This window comes from Hemitrygon akajei, chromosome 6 (genome assembly GCF_048418815.1).
Source record: "Hemitrygon akajei chromosome 6, sHemAka1.3, whole genome shotgun sequence".
Taxonomy (NCBI): Eukaryota; Metazoa; Chordata; class Chondrichthyes; order Myliobatiformes; family Dasyatidae; genus Hemitrygon; species Hemitrygon akajei.
This window is the reverse complement of record NC_133129.1, coordinates 131,442,347-131,461,003: the sequence shown is the minus strand read 5'-3', so window position 1 is coordinate 131,461,003 and position 18,657 is coordinate 131,442,347. Positions and strand designations below refer to the sequence as shown.

General features: G+C 41.5%; 1 protein-coding gene across 1 annotated transcript in view; it reads left to right on the top strand.

Moving 5' to 3' along the window:
- LOC140729473 (kielin/chordin-like protein) overlaps positions 1-18,657 on the top strand; it is a 354,219-nt gene that overhangs the window by 120,780 nt on the left and 214,782 nt on the right. Inside the window, exon 5 of the mRNA XM_073049248.1 lies at positions 2,229-2,348. Coding sequence (XP_072905349.1) covers positions 2,229-2,348 — 120 coding nt within the window. The remainder of the gene's footprint in view (positions 1-2,228; positions 2,349-18,657) is intronic.

Sequence of the window (18,657 nt, the reverse complement as noted above, 5' to 3'; positions counted from 1 at the left end):
CAGCCCACAGCAGCTAACCCGCTACTCCAATGTTCCGTGTTCTCCCACAATGCTTCAGTCAGGGGCACCAGCCTAGAACCAGCCCGTCCCCAGAGCCACGAAAATCCAGCACCTGAAGGTGCTCGAGTCTTCCAGGCCATGTCCTTGGCATATCAAGAAGCCCTGAGAGCAGGGCCCATTCCCGCAAAGATCCAAATTCAGCGTGTAACACCAGGTTAAGGTCTTCAAAAGAACTTTGAAAGAAGAAAAAAGAGATATCAAAAATAGAAATAGAGCTGCTTCCGAAGATGCAAGCAAAGGAGTCGTCGTTTAGCGTCATCGTAACTTTGCTCCGCCCTTTCTGAAGTGTTCCGAAAATGAATCTCAACTTGCGCACGGTGAATTATGTATACTTTGATGATAAATTTACTTTGGACTTTGATCAGACATGAACTCATTGATTTTGGTACCAATTAGATGTGTGGAATGGTCATCTGCTGCCCTGGTGGTCTGCGGTTTGCTTGAACAGGGAAATCAACAAAGTTATTTCTCTCCAGTCCTGATGAAGGGCCTCAGCCCAAAACATTGACTGTACTCTTTTCCATAGAAACTGCCTGGCCTGCTGAGTTCCTCCAGCGTTTTATTGCTTGGATTTCCAGCATCTGCAAATTTTCTCTTGTTTGTGGAAGTTCTTTCTCAACTAAATAATGTCTGTACTTTGGACTCTTCCTATTTATAGCAGTAGTCTAGATGTTTCATGTAGAGAATCCTGACTGTAATATGGGTAAGCTAAAGAAAATACACAAAGTTGAATATTTGTAATCAGCATGAAATACTTCATAAAAAGCAAGATAAAGAAGGAAAGAAATACTGGATTAAATGAAACAGATAAATGTAAGAGAACATAAAATAAAGATCTACAACAATAATTAAATTCTTCACTTGTAAAGGCAGGACATGAGTGTGCATGCTGAATATGATCTTGGCTTCTAAGAAGGCCAACAATGGATATGGAGTTCCCACTTTCTAAATAGAGCTGTCATTTGGCAGTTACAGTCATAAAGGAGTATAACAGAGAATATAGAAATCTACAACACATTACAGGCCCTTCGGCCCACAATGTGCCGACCACTTTAGAATCTGCCTAGAATTTCCCTATCACATAGCCCTCTATTTTTCTAAGCTCCATGTACCTCTTAAAAGACCCTATTGTATTCCCCTCTCACACCTTCGCTGGCAGTGCATTCCATGCACCCACCACTCTCTGTGTGAAAAACTTATCTCTGACATCCCCCTTGTACCTACTTCCAAGCACCTTAAAACTATGCCCCCTCGTGTTAGCCATTTCAGCCCTGGGAGAAAGCCTCTGGCTATTCACATGATCAATGCCTCTCATCATCTTATACACCTCTATCAGGTCACCTCTCATCCTCTGTCGCTCCAAGGAGGAAAGGCCAGGTTCACTCAACCTACTCTCATAAGCCATGCTGTCTAATCTAGGCAACATCCCTGTACTTTAACCTTTTAAGTTTAACTGTTATTTAAAGGTCCACATAACTCACAATGAGATACTGTAAAAGACAGCTCCAGAACTCACTGGAAACCGCTTCTATACATCCCGATGCATTTAACTTCTATACATCTGAGCATTTGACTTCTGAGAAGCACATTTTATGTGTGTCTCTGTTTTTTATTCTGCATATAATATCCCTCTTCTTGAACCTGCTGAAGTGCTGTGTCCAAGAGGGCACTCTTCACATCTTGATGGCCTCCCTCCTTGCAGTCTTTACCTGAAGGGAGAACAACTTCTTTCCCGTACATTTGTAGACCAAGTGTGAGCCATGACCATGGGGAGGTGGAGGTGATTAAGGAACCAGAGGAGAAAAGTATGGTTTCAAATAACTTCTTTATTTGATTAATTTTTGCCACTCTTATTTTCTCCCTCAGAGTTTGAATCTGTAAGCTCATATATTTATTGCAACGTTAGGTTTTTTTAAACCCATCACTTTAACTGTCATTTCATAGTCTTTGCTTGGGTTTTGTCAATGAGTGTTTAACACAGAAACAAGTGATCAACTGGACCTTGTGGAAAATATTTGACTGAAGGTCTTAAGCTCTTTTCCAACTTCCTTTCGTGTGACAGTTTCACAAAATCTTTTGCTCTTCGTTCACACATTCCCTCATGAAGTATCTTGTTCTTTTCTCTTTTGGTAATCGAAAGAAGTCACAGTTGTGAATTGCTTTTACAGGAAACCCACCCTCATGTTTGAACATGAATTGCGACCAAAGCTGTGCACTGATTGGAGGGATGCCTGTCTGCAGTTGCTATGCTGGTTACTCTCTGGGAAAGAATGGAAGGACCTGCTATGGTAAGTCTAATATAGATGCCTGTCAACAAAAAACAAGTCCTAAGGGACAGGTAAATTGTTAATACATGTTGCTTAGCTTGTTGGAAAAATTTAAGATTTTAAATTTTGTATTGTTTGTTTACAAAATGATTTGAGTGGATGTATTAAGCTCTTATTATTCATATTTATTTGTGAGAATAAACACAAAGATATGTAGGAACTTTATTAACCAAAATATTCGATGTCTTTCTGGGAAACCACTCCATGTTAGTCTACCTTTGGTGGGAATCCACTGAATAAATGACCACACACAAATCAAACTGTTTTAAAGAAAACCCATTATGTATCAATGTTTGATCCACACACACACACACAGTAAAAGAAAAATGTTTATGGAAAATATACAATGGAGCAGAAGAATGTGAAGTATACCTTTCAGAGAGTAGCACAGAAAGTCAATGCTGATTCCAGCCAGACATGGATCCTTCAAAGCTGCTGTGCAGGTTGATGGGGTGATTGAGAACATGTATGGTGTGTGTGTGTGTGTTGGTCTTACTTATGTGGGGGACTACTGAGTTCAAGATCTATGAGGTAATGTTGCAACCCTATAAATCCACACTTGGAGTATCATGAGGAGAAAATCTGCAAGATGCTGGAAATCGCAGCAGCACACACAAGCTCAGCAGGCCAGGCAGCATCTATGGTGAAGAGTCAACAGTTGATGTTTCAGGCTGAGACCGTTCTTCAGGACTGGAAAGGAAGATGAGATGTTAGGGCAAGAACGTGGGGGGAGGGGAGGAAGATGTGATAGGTGGTAGGTGATAGGCGAAACCAGTGAAGGAGGAAGGGTGTGGTAAAGGGCTGGGATGATAAGTGAAAGAGATAAAAGGCCTGAAAAGAGGGAATCTGATTGTTTTTTCTTTTCCCTAGATGCAGCCTGGCCTGCTGAGTTCCTGCAGCATTCTATGTGTCTTGCTTGGAGTATTGTGCTCAGTTCTGTTCACCTCAATTTAAGGACGTGGAAGTTTCAGAGAGGATGCAAAGGAGATTTATGAGGATGCTGTTGTCTTATGAGGCTGGGTTGAGCAAGCTAGGGCTTTTCTCTTCAAAGTGAAGCAGGATGAGAAGTGGCTTGATAGAGGTGTATAAGATGATAAGAGGCGCAGATAGAGTGGATAGTGAGGACCTTTTTCCCAGGGTGGAAATGGCTAATATGAGAGGGAATCATTTTAAAGTGATTGGAGGAAAGTATAGCATAAAGTCAGAGGAAGATTTCTTACGTAGAGAGGTGTGTGCATGGAATGTGCTACCAGGGACAGTGGTAGAGGTAGATACATTAGGAACATTTAAGCAACAGGCAAAGGGTTGAAAGACAAGTGAAAGAAGCATTAAGCTCATCTTTGAGTAAGTTAAAACATCGTCACAACATCGTGAGCTGAGGATCCTGTACTGTGCTATACTGCACCTAGTTTCCATGCTTCTGATGTAAGGAGTTATATGCAGTGACATGATGAACCATTGATGCTGGACAGAATGTAAGCAGATGAGGTTTGCAGTGTGTATTTTTGGCATTGTCCTTGATATGGAGGTCCATGGACTTTTCTCCAATAATTACTGTTGAAATGATAAATTGACTTGTTATTGTATCAAGGTACAGTGGAAGAAATTGTCTTCATACCATTTAATACATCACAACAATGTATTGAGGTGGTAAAATAAGGTGAAACAATAACTGAGGTAAACTAACAACAGAGTACAGAATAAATTTTAAAGTAAATTTATTATCAAAGTACATACATGTCATCATACACAAACCTGAGATTCATTTTCTTGTGGGCAAACTCAATAAATTCATAATAGAACACATAATCATTATAGAATCAAGGTGAGAGTGTAACAGCTTGGGCATTTAACCAGCGTGCAAAAGGCAACAAACCGTTCAAATACCAAAATAAAAAATTAATAATAATAAATAAATAAGCAATAAATATTGAGAGCATGAGATGAAGAGTACTTTAAAGTGAGTCCATAAGTTGTAGGACCATTTCAATGATGGGGGGAGTAAAGTTGAGTGAAGTTATCCCCTTTGATTCAAGAGCCTGATGGTTGAGGGGTAATAACTGTTCCTGAACCTGGTGATGTGGGTCCTGAGCCTCCTTTACCTTCTTCCTAAAGATGGCAGCAAGACAACAAAACTATGCAAACGCCAAAAAGAAAGTAATAATAATAAATAAAAATAATAACTAAATAAACAAGCAATAAATATCAAGAACATGAAATGAAGAGCCCTTGAAAGTGAATCCATAGGTTGTGGGAAAAGTTAAATGACGGGGAAGTGAAGTTGAGTGAAGTGAACACGAGGAAATCTGCAGATGCTGGAAATTCAAGCAACACACACAAAATGCTGGTGGAACGCAGCAGGCCAGGCAGCATCTATAGGGAGAAGCGCTGTCGACATTTCAGGTCGAGACCCAAGATTTGAAATCTCTTACTATCTTTCCTTTCAGTTAGTCCTGACGTAGGGTCTCAGCCCGAAACGTCGACAGCTCTTCTCCCTATAGATGCTGCCTGGCCTGCTGCGTTCCACCAGCATTTTGTGTGTGTTGAGTGAAGTGACCCCATTTTTGTTTCAGAGCTGATGATTAAGGGGTAAACCTGGTGGTGTGAGTCCTAAGGCTCCCATACCTTTCTTCTGATAGCAGCAGTTACAGAGAAAGTGCAGTGCAAGATCATAATGATGTAGATTGTGAGGTCAAGAGTCCATCATATCGTACCAGGTAGCCATTCAATAGTCTTATAACAGTGGGGTAGAAGTTGTCCCTGATTCTACTGTTATGTGCTTACAAGCTTTTGTATTTTCGGAGAGGAGAGAAGTGTGAATTTCTGGAGTTGGTGGGGTCGTTCATGATGCTTATCAAGGTGATGAGAAGTTTAGACGGGTTCATGCAAGGAGGCAGTGGTTTCTGCATGAGCTCAGCTGTGTCTACAGCTCTCTGCAGTTTTCTGCAATCACAGGCAGAGCAGTTTCAAGATTCAGGATTCAAGACTGTTTAATGTCATTTCCAGTACACAAGTGTAGAGGAGAATGAAATAATTGTTGCCATAGCCAGCCATGATGCATCCAGATAAGGTGCTTTCTATGGTACTTGAGGGTCAAAGAGGACATGCCAAGTTTCCTTACCCTCCTTTAGAAGTAGATACGATTTGGGTCATGATAGACATTAGTGGCGTTCTCTCCGAGGAACTGAAGTTCTCAGCCCTCTTAACCTCCTCTTAACCTTAATGTTTTTCAGGTGTAAGTGCACTGCAATCATTCCTGAAGTCAGTAACAAGCTCTTTTGTTAACCTGACATAGAGGGAAAGGGTGTTGTCATGACGCCATGACACTAAACTCTCTATTTCCTTCCTGTACTCTGACTCGTTGTTATTTGAGATACGGCCCATTACAGTGGCTTCATCTGCAAACTGGTAGGTGGAGCTAGAGCACAAACTGGCCATGCAGCAGTGAGTGTACAGGGCCAGGGTGGTGAAGCTTTCTGAGAGCGTGTGCCCAAATTAGTGATAATCTTTAACAAAAATCTCTCGCATGCCATGGTATCTTTGAGCAGAGTCCATCATTGACTCATGAGTATGTAGCAATAATTATGGACTTTTTTAAGGAAAAATGATGAATCCTGTTGCTTATTTATGTGTGTTCTTGTTTTACTATGAATAAAAGTATAACAGAGATGGACTGAAATAAATGAAGAGTTTTAGAAAATGTGTTCAAATATTATTAATATTAATCTTCCAAGAAGGCAATTCGAAAAATACAATCATTTCTAGATATTATTATAATGATTTACTATCCAAATACTGATGTGTACACTAGGTCTGTAAGTGTTTCAAAATGTATCATCCAATATCACATGTTCTTGCAGCCGTCTAGATGATGCCAAACCGGTCTAAGATGTTTCCTGTGAAAACATCTCAATGATCTCGAGTTGTAAAGAAACACTCATTACTTCATTTGGCAGTGAAGATAGTCATTACCTATCTTTTTATTATGGGTGGGTTTCAAAGCGTCAAGGGGTATAATACCAACAAAAAATTTCTGCATGGACATTGGGCATTCGTCCTACAGGTTTGCCACCCCTGTAGGGAGGACTCAGCCTTGTAAATTACCAGTGTTGAAGATGATTGTGACAGAGGAACTGCTGATGGCAGTCTGTTGGTCAGGAAGTTAAGGATCCAGATGCAGTTTCGTGAAGCTGTGCCTGGGATTATAGTATTGAATGCAGAACTGTTGTCAATAAACATTTGTCTAACATAGGCATTTTTATATCCAAATGCTCCAGAGTTGAATGTAGGACCAGGGAAGTGGTGTCTACCATAGACGTGTTTTGGTGGTAGGCAAATCGCAGTCCGTCAAGGTTTTCTGGAGTTGATGCATGCCACGACCAACATCATGAAGTGCTTCATGGAGATAGAAGTCAGAGCCATCATGGTGGTGATAATTAAGACACTTTACCTTGTTTTTCTTATGTACCAGGATGATATTGATCTTAAATCAGTAGGAAACTTAGACTGAAGTAGGGAGAAGTTATAAAAAAAAATGCAAGTACCTGCACCAGCTTCTCTACATAGGATTTAGGTTTGTAAGGATGGTTTTGGGGACAGAGAAGGGAGTTAGGGGTCAGGTTAGAAGTAAAAACGAAAAATAGTTTCCAACAATTTAAATATTACTCATTTGTCTTTGAGTGAGGGCAAGATTCAAGATGACAATCAGGAAAACTCACCAGATGAGTTCATCTCCCCTTCCTCCCAAACCCCACCCCACCACTCATCTGCTCCTTTATTAGTAATCATTAATAAGCTATCAATAATTAAAGCCGGCTTCTGGTCCTGGCATTTACAGGGCGATCAGATGTCCTGACTGCTTAATGCCAGCAATCCAGTGCTTCCACAAGTAGCTCCAATGTTTCAGTGACTACCAGTTTATCGCCAGTTCCAGGCGATCTTCACTGAAAATTGGTGGTCTGGATACGCCTGATTATCACTCAGTGGTGCGGATGCTCCTGGTTTGCGGTCAGTGTTGGGATTTTCTAACAGTACTCAAGGGCATCATGTCTTCTATCTTTACATGGTTGAGTTAATTTCATTTTACAGACAATTAATGAAACTCTGAATTCCTAATCTCAAATAATAAAGTACGTGACAAATGAGGAAGAGATTCACTACGACTGAACAAAGTGCAACAATGCAAAATGTAACATTGGCTTAAACTTGCTTCAGCACATGAGAGCCCGTATTATTTTCTGACAGTAACAGTTTACATGGACTGAGATGAGCTATCTCTTGACTGAGGTTGTAGTTCTCCTAAAGTTATAATGTCATGGAGTTGAGAAAAATGTGAGGCCATCTTATTGAAGTACGCAAGATTCTGCTGGGACTTGTCCAGATATATCCTAAATGTTTCCCCTTGTAAGGAAATCTGGAATTGGGGTCATGGTGTTGGAAACGAGAGACCATCAGTTTCATATGGAAATATGGAGAAACTTCCTTTCTCAGAGGGATTTTCTACCCCAGAAAGCTGTGGAAACTGTTCAAGGCCAAGAGAGACAGACCTTTGATCCTTATGAACGTTTGACAGTAGGCAGAAAAGTGGGACTCAAAACAATGGCTAATTACCAATCATTTTATTCTGTGGCTGAATAAACTCAAGGGGGATATAGCCTACTCCTGCTTTTATTCATTATTTTGGAGAATAGGGAACACTCAATGTTGTCAGTACTGAGTCATGGTAGTCTAGTGGTTAGCGATCAGCACCAGTGATCCAAGTTCGATTCCCGTCGCTGCCTGTAAGGAGTTTGTACGTTCTCCCCATGACCGCATGGGTTTCCTACAATTGCTCTGGTTTCAAAGACGTAATGGTTGGTAGATTAATTGGTCGTTGTAAATTGTCCCATGATTAGGCTAGGGTTAATTTGGGGGATTGCTGGGCGGTGTGGCTTGAGAGGCCATTAGGGCCTATTCTGTGCTGTAGCTCAATAAATAAATAGAAGACAAGATCTGCTTCACGTGCAAAGGAAAGGGCACAGCAGCATCTTCCAACTCCGGTGCATGTACTGCATTTAATATAAATCTTCCCTGAAACGTATTCACTAACCTTGACTGTATTCAGAATGGCGTCCTTTAGACTCCTTCTGCAATAGTAAAAAATCTAGTCCCACAGCTACAGTAATATACCTGTCTCCACTCCAACTACGTGCATGAAATTCAAAACCCTTTTACAATGTGGTGCCACATGTTCCCGTTCATCTTTACACCACATCTGTTTTCTCAGGGTCGTAGGATATGCAACTCACTAATGAGAATAACAACTGAAGGCAGAGCAAAGGTTGGTTGGTGCCAGGTACCAGCAATGATGGAGAATGACAATAGGCCCTGTTCTGTTACATAATGGGACAGTTCCTTTCATTTATTACAAGGGTAATTTTAAACTTTCCATATTTTTGTAACATTTTATGTAAAAATAGAAGTGATGTGTATTGTAGCTCTCTGTCTTAGTTCCCTTCATGATATTATTCTAAATTTTAGATGCTGTCTGGCATCAGACACATATTACACACTATGTATTATGTAACATTAGGACAATGATAAGATAAGATAAAACTTTATTTATCCTGAAGGAAATTATTGTTGTAAGGTTGCTCAGTCAGAATTACACACTTTAAAATATGAAATGCAAGCATTGATATATAGAAAAAATACAAAATGTGCATTAAAAAGTAATAGTGCAAAATACAGATGTTCAATGAAACCATGTACTTATATTCTTAAGGAGGAGAAGTTGTCGAGTCTTATAACCACAAGGAGAAAGGGTCTCCTGTGGCGTTCAGTGGTGCTCCTCGGTGGAATCAGTCTGTTACTAACGGTGCTCCTCTGTTTGTCCAGTATGTCATGGAGGGGGTGAGAGGGATTGTCAATAATGCTCCAAAGCTTCAGCAGATCCTTCTCTCTGACACAGTTACCAAGGACTCCAATTCCATCCCCAGAACAGAACCAGCCTTCCTGACGAGCTTCTCAATCTTCTTGGGATCAGCTGCTCTCACCCTACAGCATAGAATAGAATGCTGGCCACCACTGAGTCATAGAACATCTGCGGCACAGTACTCCAGACACTGAATGACCAGAGCCTCCTCAGGAAGTACAGTCGGCTCTGTCCCTTCTTGTACAGAACCTCTGTATCTTTAGTCCAGGCCAGTTCGTTGTCCAGGTGAGTTCCCTTGATGGAGATGGGACCGCAGGGTGTTATCACCTTCTTGAACTCCACCACCAACTCCTTTGTCTTAGTGATGCAGCATTCGAAATTTTTAATCTGCTTATTTCCCAGACGTCATTGTTTTACAGATGTCAAACAGGTACTTAAGGTTGCATTATGAATGCAAAGTTCACTCGCCGTGATATTATTTTGGACTCTCCATACTTGTTAGGATGTACACTGGAAACTGAGCTTTATTATAGAACCACAAACTACTGCTAGCCACTTGGCCTCACTAACTCAAACTCTCAAATGTCTGTGCCTTCAAGCTGCTGATAGACATGAATACAGGGCCTTTCATTTTATGCAGGTTTTCATAAAACCTATGATCATTTCACATCCAAAATGATTTCTTCAGAACAAAGAGTTAGCAACAATCAAAGTGTTCCATGAGCACCAGTATTACCCTGAAGACATTTTCTGTAACTTCCAAATGTCAAACCAGCCACTTTCTTGGAGAGGATGTTTCTTCAGTTGGGAGAGTCTAAAGCCTTAGCACACAGCCTCAGAAAAGAAGGGCATCCTTTTAGTATGGCAATGAGGAGGAATTTCTTTAGCCAGAGAGTGGTGAATCTCTGGAGTCTGTTGCCAGAGGTAGCTGTGGAGACCAGGTTTTAGTGTATATTTAGTGTATATTTAAGGCAGAGGCTGATAGATTCTTGATTGGTCAGGGTGTGAGAGAATATGGGGAGAAGGCATGAATGAGGACTGAGAAAAAAAAATGAATCAGCCATGATGAATTGGCGAAGGTAACTCAATGGGCTGAATGGCCTACTTCTGCCTCCTATATTTTATGGTCTTTGTTGTCTCCTGCTCCCTGTTTTAAAGTAAAGCCTTATTTCATTGTAAGCTCAAGTACACAGTCCAAAGCAGCACCAGGACATTTGCAACAACAGCAATCTCAGCATCTGTCAGTTTTCATTGGTACATACATGAAGTGGACATATCTCTGTCCTTGCTTAATGTAGCCCACTGAAGATCCGGGAGATCCACTCCGCTAAAGTCCAGGGTTGCAGCGTTTACATGAGGTAACACTCACCTTTACAAGAAATCAGGGTAAGACCTCTGTAAGGCTAACAGAGATGCCAGGAGACAATGCCAGTCTGAAGCAAAGTCCCGAACTGTTAATTATGGCAGGACTTGCATGCTCTAACAGGCAACAGAGTGAAGTCAGGTGGTGCGCTAGCCGCACATCCCTTCCCTATGAGTTTAATATATCCTGCATTTGTTTTGACGGAAAGGGGATAGGAATGTCACCACCTATCCTGATGGCTTCCTGTGCATTAAACCGACATGGACTTAAAATCGGTCTTCCAGAGTGTGAGCCCAAGAAAAGCATCTGGCCCAGGTCGTATCCCTGTCGTGTCCTTAAAGATTTAGATTTAGTTATCACATGCACAGTTAAATGCTTCACTTGCGTTAACAGCCAACACACCTGAGGATGTGCTGGGGACAGCCTGCAAATGTTGCCACACATTCCAACGCCAAGATAGCATGCCCACAATGCTTGGCAGAGCAACACAGAACATGGCATGCAGCAGCACAATAGCAAAGTTCAAAGTAAATTTATTATCAAAGTACATATCTGTCACCATATGCAACCCCTGAGATTCATTTTCTTGCAGGCATTTGCAGTAAGTACAAAGAAACACAACAGAGTCAATGAAAGACTGCGCACAACAAGACAGACAACCAGCATGCAAAAGACAACAAACTGTGCAAATACAGAAAGAAAATAATAATAATGAATACAGTAAATAACATTAAGTATCAAGAACATGAGATGGAGAATCCTTGAAATTGAGCCCATAGCTTGTGGGAACAGTTCAGTGATGAGTTGAGTGAAGCTGAATGAAGTTATCCCCTCTGGTTCAAGAGCCTGATGGTTGAAGGGTAATAACTGTTCCTGAACCTGGTGATGTGGGTCTTGAGGCAACTGTACTTTCCTCCTGATGGCAGCAGCGAAACAAGTCTCATTCGCCCACACACATACACAGTTCTTTGACCCCAGAACAGGCTGTCTTCTTTGGCCTCCAGCTTTCAATAGACTTGGACTCGGACCTGTAGACATTCGGCTTCAACTTCTCCAGCAACTTGCAGAGATTGGAGACTCAGCTTTGGCCAATGGGCCTCGATTTCTAGACTTCTGATTTGAACCTTGGTTCTTCATCCTCAGCATCGATCTCCAGTCACAGCAATCACCAGACATTAGGCCTCAAACTCTGGACTCGCCAATGATGGAAGTCTGAACACCAGACCTCAAACTCTAGTCTCACTGATTCACGAACTCTGGGGGCAGCTCACTCCTTCTGCCTTCATGGAACTCCAACTCTGGAACCTGTCAGCAACTCACTGACCTCCCTCGTCCACTTTTTGCAAGTCTGATATCTAACATTGACCATGGATATCCCACGACCTTGTTGCTGGCCTTCAAATGAAGAGCAGATACTTAGACACTGGCCTAGCCTCACATTCTTCACATCCCTGAGCGGTGGCCTGACCCGTAACACCCCTCTCTGTCCCCAAAACCATCCTTACCAACCTAAATCCAATGCAGTTCAGCTGGTGCAGATGCTTACATTCATTTTTACCCTGCACTGAACCATGTAATGTGCATGCATTCATGTTCTATTTAGAAATCTGATGGCAAAGGGGAATATCATGACTTGCCTCCTCTTCCTTCCTTTTTCTCCAGTCTCCTACACCACTATCGCAAAAGGGTGGTTTGCAAGTGCAGCAGGCTATCAAGAATGCAAATAGAATGTTGGCCTTCATTGCTAGAAGGGTTGAATTTAAAAGCAATTGTACAGGGTACTGGTGAGGCCGCACCTGGAGTAGTGCATTCAGTTCTGGTCTCCTTGCTTGAGGAAGGATATACTGGCTTTGGAGACGGTGCAGAGGAGGTTCAACAGGTTGATTCCAGAGATGAAGACTATGAGGAGACATTGAGTCGCCTGGGACTATACTCGCTGGAATTCAGAAGGATGAGCAGAGATCTTACAGAAACATATAAAATTATGAGAGGGATAGATAAGATAGAGGCAGCAAAATTGTTTCCACTGGCAGGTGAGACTCAAACTAGAGGATGTGGCCTCAAGATTCCAGGGAGTAAATCTAGGATGGAAATGAGGAGGAACTGCTTTTCCCAAAGAGGGGTGAATCTGTGGAATTATCTGACCAACGCAGCAGTGGAGGCTACCTCAGTAAATATATTTAAGACAAGATTAGATAGATATTTGCATAGTAGGGGAATTAAGGTTTATGGGGGAAAGGCAGGTAGGTGGAAATGACTCCATGGTCAGATCAGCCATGATCTTATTGAATGGCGGAGCAGGCTGGACGGGCCAGATGGCCTACTCCTGCTCTGATTTCTTATGCTTTTATGTAACTTCTGCAGTTATAGAGAGACAGAGCACAAAAACAGAATTGTCAGCCCATCTGGCCAAGATGCAACTCAACAACTCCTAGCCCTCAATTTCCAACAGAGTGCTCCGATTTCCTCCCACAGTTCAACGACGTACCGCATAGGTTAATTGTTCATTGTATATTGTCCTGTGGTTAGGTTAGGGTTAATCCGGGGTTGTGGGGGTTTCTGGGCAGTGCAGTTCAAAGGGCCAGAAGGCTTGTATTGCTAATTAATAATAAATAAACAAAATATTCAATTGGTATTATTTGGTATTTACTTACACATTAAAGCATTCTGTTTTAAAACAATTGAAAGTCAATTGACATTTGAGGGGTCTGCATGCCATAAGTTGATCCCAGCTGGTGTATTCATGAGTCAGCCTGGGCTTGATGAATGTTTTTTTTCCCCAAATTTGCTTAAATCACATATAGTTTAAAAGGCATTTGAAGTATGTTTTGCTTCAGAATCCAATAAACCTTTGCAGATTTTGGAATGCTTGTGTAGATGTCTCTTTCTTCCCATCAAACAAATGAGAAGTGCAAAGGGCTGATGTAACCTTTATATAAAGGCACAAAATGACATGCATGCCATGGTACTTTGGAGTTCTTCATGGAGTAAACAGATGTGTGCAATGGGTTGATTGTTGCTGCAATTTATTTTAATTAAAAGAACATGTACTTGCTTTCTGTCCAATCCCAGTAATCTCCTCAAGATGTAGCGTAAACACTTGAACCTTTCTGAAATAATATTCTTGAAGCACAACATGTGTTACTAGTTTCATGCATTTTATAAAATATTACATGTGACAAATTTTAATTTTTTACCTTTTATGTTATGTTTTGCATTTGAAAGTGATTTGATACAGCAATCAGTTTCATAAATAGTGCATATTTATATAAGTTGCTATTAAGAAATTCATTTATTTATTTTATTTATAGCGATAAGGCACGGAATATGCCCTTCTGGTCCTTCGAGCTACACCACCCAACAACCCTTTGATTTAATCTGAGCCTAATCACAGGGCAATCTACAGTAACTAATTAACCTACCAGCTGTTACGTCTCTGGACTGTGGGAGGAAACCAGAGCACCTGGAGGAAACCCACACAGTTCACAGGGAGAACGTATAAACTCCTTACGGGCAGCAACAGGAAGTGAACACGAGTCATCTATACTGTAAGGCATCGAGCTAACCTCTACACTACCGTACTGCCCAATGGGGGGAATAAGATTTATGAATCTGATTGTGGTAACTATTTTTTTTTCCATGAGATGGGTTAGGAAACAATAATCCACATACTTTCTGAGAATTAATCAAAAAAAAGTTACAGGGAAATTTGTGACAAAGAGGCCCGGATACGGTGAGCAATCTTTTCCACTTGGACTCCGTTCTTGTTAGGGAAATTAATTTGCTGAGGAATTTCAATTAAAGTTGGTCACTAATAAATTGGACACAGACTTCAAAGTGACTCGAGAATACCTTTGTTAATGAATAAGGGAAGAATGACTGGCTAACGGTGCGATTGTCAAGTCTTCCAATGGACGATAGTCACAGCTTTTTTAAGTTTATACATGCACACAGAAAATCACTTACATCAGCCAAAGCCATAAAAATCAATCCTGTGTGTCTTATCAATTCCCATGAAAATGCCACGGACAGTCTCTTTCCTGTCCACAACACACAGAAATAGGTTGTCAAAATATCCTTGAAACTAAGGTAGATTATTGGAAGTGTGCTAAGAGCCCTGGACAAATGGCGAGTCTTTATTTTTGATATAAAGGAAGTTCATTAAATACTTAGATCCAATAAGTCATTAAAAGTATAATTTGTTTTATATGTTAGAACCAGACAGGTGAAGGAAAACTATATACACTGTTTAATTGTCATTAATTGGACTGCCCACAGAGTCCTCTCTACAATTTTGACCTTCACTGTCTCCATCTTGTTTGTGCTTCTGTTTTATGCACTAAGATCAGCACTGGGCATATTGCTAATTAAAGGAAGGAGCAGGGTGTTAACAGTTCAGATACTTTAACCCTATATTCAGAATTTTCTTCCACAATTAAGTCAGGTCACTTGGTGGTGTACAGAACTAGACTCGAGGACAGTAGGCTAAAGGGCAGCACCACGATTCTCTGCTGATCGAGGCATTAAGCAATACAGACATGCAATTCTATAGTCTGCCCGACCCAGTTGGCCATATTCCTCCACAGTTCACCTCCCCCATATGTTTACAAGAAGAACTATTGGAGAATAACCTTCGACTCTCAGCAGTACTGTAGGACACAGGCTATTTCTTCATTACATGTTATTTAGTTACATATCCTTTCCTAAGTTATTACATTTTATTCACACTTATGAAGTTTTGTCATTGGTTCTTGTATCTCTACTTTTGTGATCTATGTTTTTGGTTTATACTCGGCCTGCATAAAATGACCTGATTCGGCCCCTGCTTAGACTAAATGTTAGTGAAAGTAATCCAATGAGGAAGCGAATTCAGCGCACATCCACCGATGGTAGAGTAACGTGAGGCGTCACAGAGAAAGAGGCAACCACAGGCATTGAGGGAGTTCAATGAGCTGCCTGAGGGAAGTCATAAAGGCATTTTAGCCTGAGGAAAACTTTGAAAATGGAAGTTTTGGGGTCTGGAGCCAATGCAGACTGGTAAGGACAATGAACAGGACTTGATGGTGGAGAAGATTTTATCAGGGAATTTTGGATGACAAACTTACAGAGCATGGAGGATAGGAGATGTGATAGAGATTTGGATGATGATATTAAGAGGGGTTCTAGTCAGGGTCAAAAACAAGAACCCAGGTGGGTGATATCACAAGTTTGACTATGTGAGGGCTTGTTCACTGAGATTATAAGCCATTTTTTTGATCACAGACCATGGTCAGATATACCAGTATCAAGTGGCAGAGCCCCTGACAGGGTCACTTCTCCTCGTGTATACTTTTGAAAACTGTACTCAGCTGAGACTGGATCCCATATGAACAGTCTCCCAATAGAAGAGCAATAGAAGAAGCCACGGGCACAGCTGTTATTTGCAAGCTGAGTGCCAGTCTGAAAATAATGTTGTCAGTGAGTAACATAAATAGGAATTGGGTGAAGAAGGAGTTTTATGGAACTGAGAAGGGTAACTATTACACAAGATGCCTTGGCTAAGAATGAATGGCTGATTGGAAACTAGTCAATGAAGTCCTTCTGGTTGAGCAGAAGCTGCGGGGAGATCAATGAGAAAGTGCACCAGGAAAGTGTACATTTCCTATTTGGAATAACAATGCTTTGTTTCCTCTTTTGATTCAACTCCTGGTTGTAGAGTTTTCCATGGACATGGCATGGAAAACAATAACACCCCAGAAACTGGTGCCTGTTTTAATAAAAACAAACTTACTCTAAGGCCCTTATGTGGTGAAGCAGCGATGATTTTGATTATGGGCCGACCAATGCAAACTTAATATAAAGGGAGGTGGTTGTGGTTATTAGCTTATTATTGAGAACTAATTAAGGTCGGGGAGATCTGTTACTGAGGTGAACATGAGTATCTTACAGTGGAGTAGTAGGTGTTTGGGTTGAGATTTGTAAAATTATAGCCATTGGGAGTAGGTGGCTGGCATCTGGGAGACAGGCTTTCTTTTGATTAGATGGTCAGTAGTTGTTGCTGTAGATTGGCGTTGAGGAAAGTCTGTGGTAGAGTCTAAACAGAGGAGTCAAGTCATGGTACTTCCCCTGTGCCATCAGCTTTCTGAATGAACAATGAACCTATGTACTGTACACTACTCCGCTATTTTTTCCTATTTTTCACTAATTTTGCTCACTTTTTTCACTAAGTAATTAATTTTAAAATATATATTTCTTATTGTAATTTATAGTTTTTTTTATTATGTATTGCAATTAACTGCTGCAGCAAAAAAAAAACCCAAAATTACAACATATGCCAGTGATATTAAATCTGCTTCTGATTCTGAGAATGCAATCTCCATCTGGAGCAATGTCATTAAAGCCTGGTTATTCTAGGATTGTCTAATAAAAAGTCTTCTCTGGCAAAATGCTCTAATTTCTCAGGCAGTGCTCTATGAAAAGCAATGCATAGGAAATGACATTGTAGGTTTTCACAAATAAAATGAAGTGAGGCATTTTATATTTAATTAAACCCATAACACATTTTATTGCTCTCCAAAACCTGAACACAAAAGTGAGCTAAAATCGTTATGTAATATCATCATCATGTCAGACCAGTCGGTTAAAGCGAAACTCCAACTCAATGTTGGTACATGTGAATAATGGACATCTCTCCCCGTTACGTTACCCTACACAAGCCCTCCCAGAATTCACTGTAACCAGCATTTATGAGCATGACTAGAGCTCGGATGAGCCGTCAGCCCGGGACCTGTGTTCCAGGGGTGGAGGAATAACAGGTGCCTCTGGCATGTCCAGAGATGCATTGACACGCTCATGGTCAAGTTGTGATGCCAGTGACAGAGCAGCGGAATACTCCAAATCTCGGTCAGCCGATCTACCGGAACACGTTCAGGTTTACCCCTTTCAACTATGATAAAAGTCTTTTCTACTCATTCCAAAACGTGGAACGGGCTATTGTAAGGGGACCTAAGGGGATGTTGGTGTGCATCATGGCAGAGAAAGCAAAGAAGGCAGAATGTAGGTCAACAGGAACTGTATGCCATGATGGGAGGTAGAAATAGGTGAAAAGGAATTAAATTTACTGAAGAAGGTGGAGTGCTGTTCAAAGGCTGACTAGGTGGGTGGTGGGGGGGAAGAGGACCAACAAGGTCTACATTGACGTGCTCAGGGATCTCAAAAGGTGCCAATGGTGCCAGTACATGATGGTTAATTTTTGTCCACTCGTAGGCTGCACTGCAATCACGCACGTCCTTTCTGGGGTTGTACCAAACAAACTTCAGTGACTCCTGATGAAGGATTTCGGCCCGAAACGTCGTCACTACCTCCTCCCATAGATGCTGTCTGGCCTGCTGAGTTCTGCCAGCATTTTGTGCTTTTATTAAACTTCAGTGCAATCAGTTTCTGTGAGGCCTTCCAGCCCAGATGTGAGAAGCCATGTATGGAGTCGAGAACAATCCACCTCCAATGTGCTGGCATAATAGGGCAAGGGAGACTAGTTGAGACATTGCACAGGAGAGAAACCCAGGCTTCACTGAACTTAATGTCAGCCAACTGCAGGCCCATGACTGCTGTTCGCTAAGCTTGGACCTCTGGGTCAGTGACTTGGTAAGCTGCCATGCTGGTACTGTCAACCCCGATGTGTATGGCCTCAATAGCTGGCCATCAGAGGCAAACAGCCCTGGCATCATTTTTCCCCTTGACATGTTGTATATCAGCTGTGAACTCTGATGTTTAGGGTAGATTGGGTTGCTGTCATGCAGACCAAGGGTCAGATATTTTGGCCATCGTGTGCACGAGTGGTTTGTGGTCCAAATGGTGACCCTCTGGAAGAGAATGAAAATGGCTGACAGCCAGATAGAGACCAAGATGGTCATGGTCAAACTTTCTTTTGGGGGGTTTAGATCTGCTGGCTGAAGAAAGTGAGCGACTGCCACATGCCTCCGACCAACTGCTCATACACAGCACCCACAGCAGAG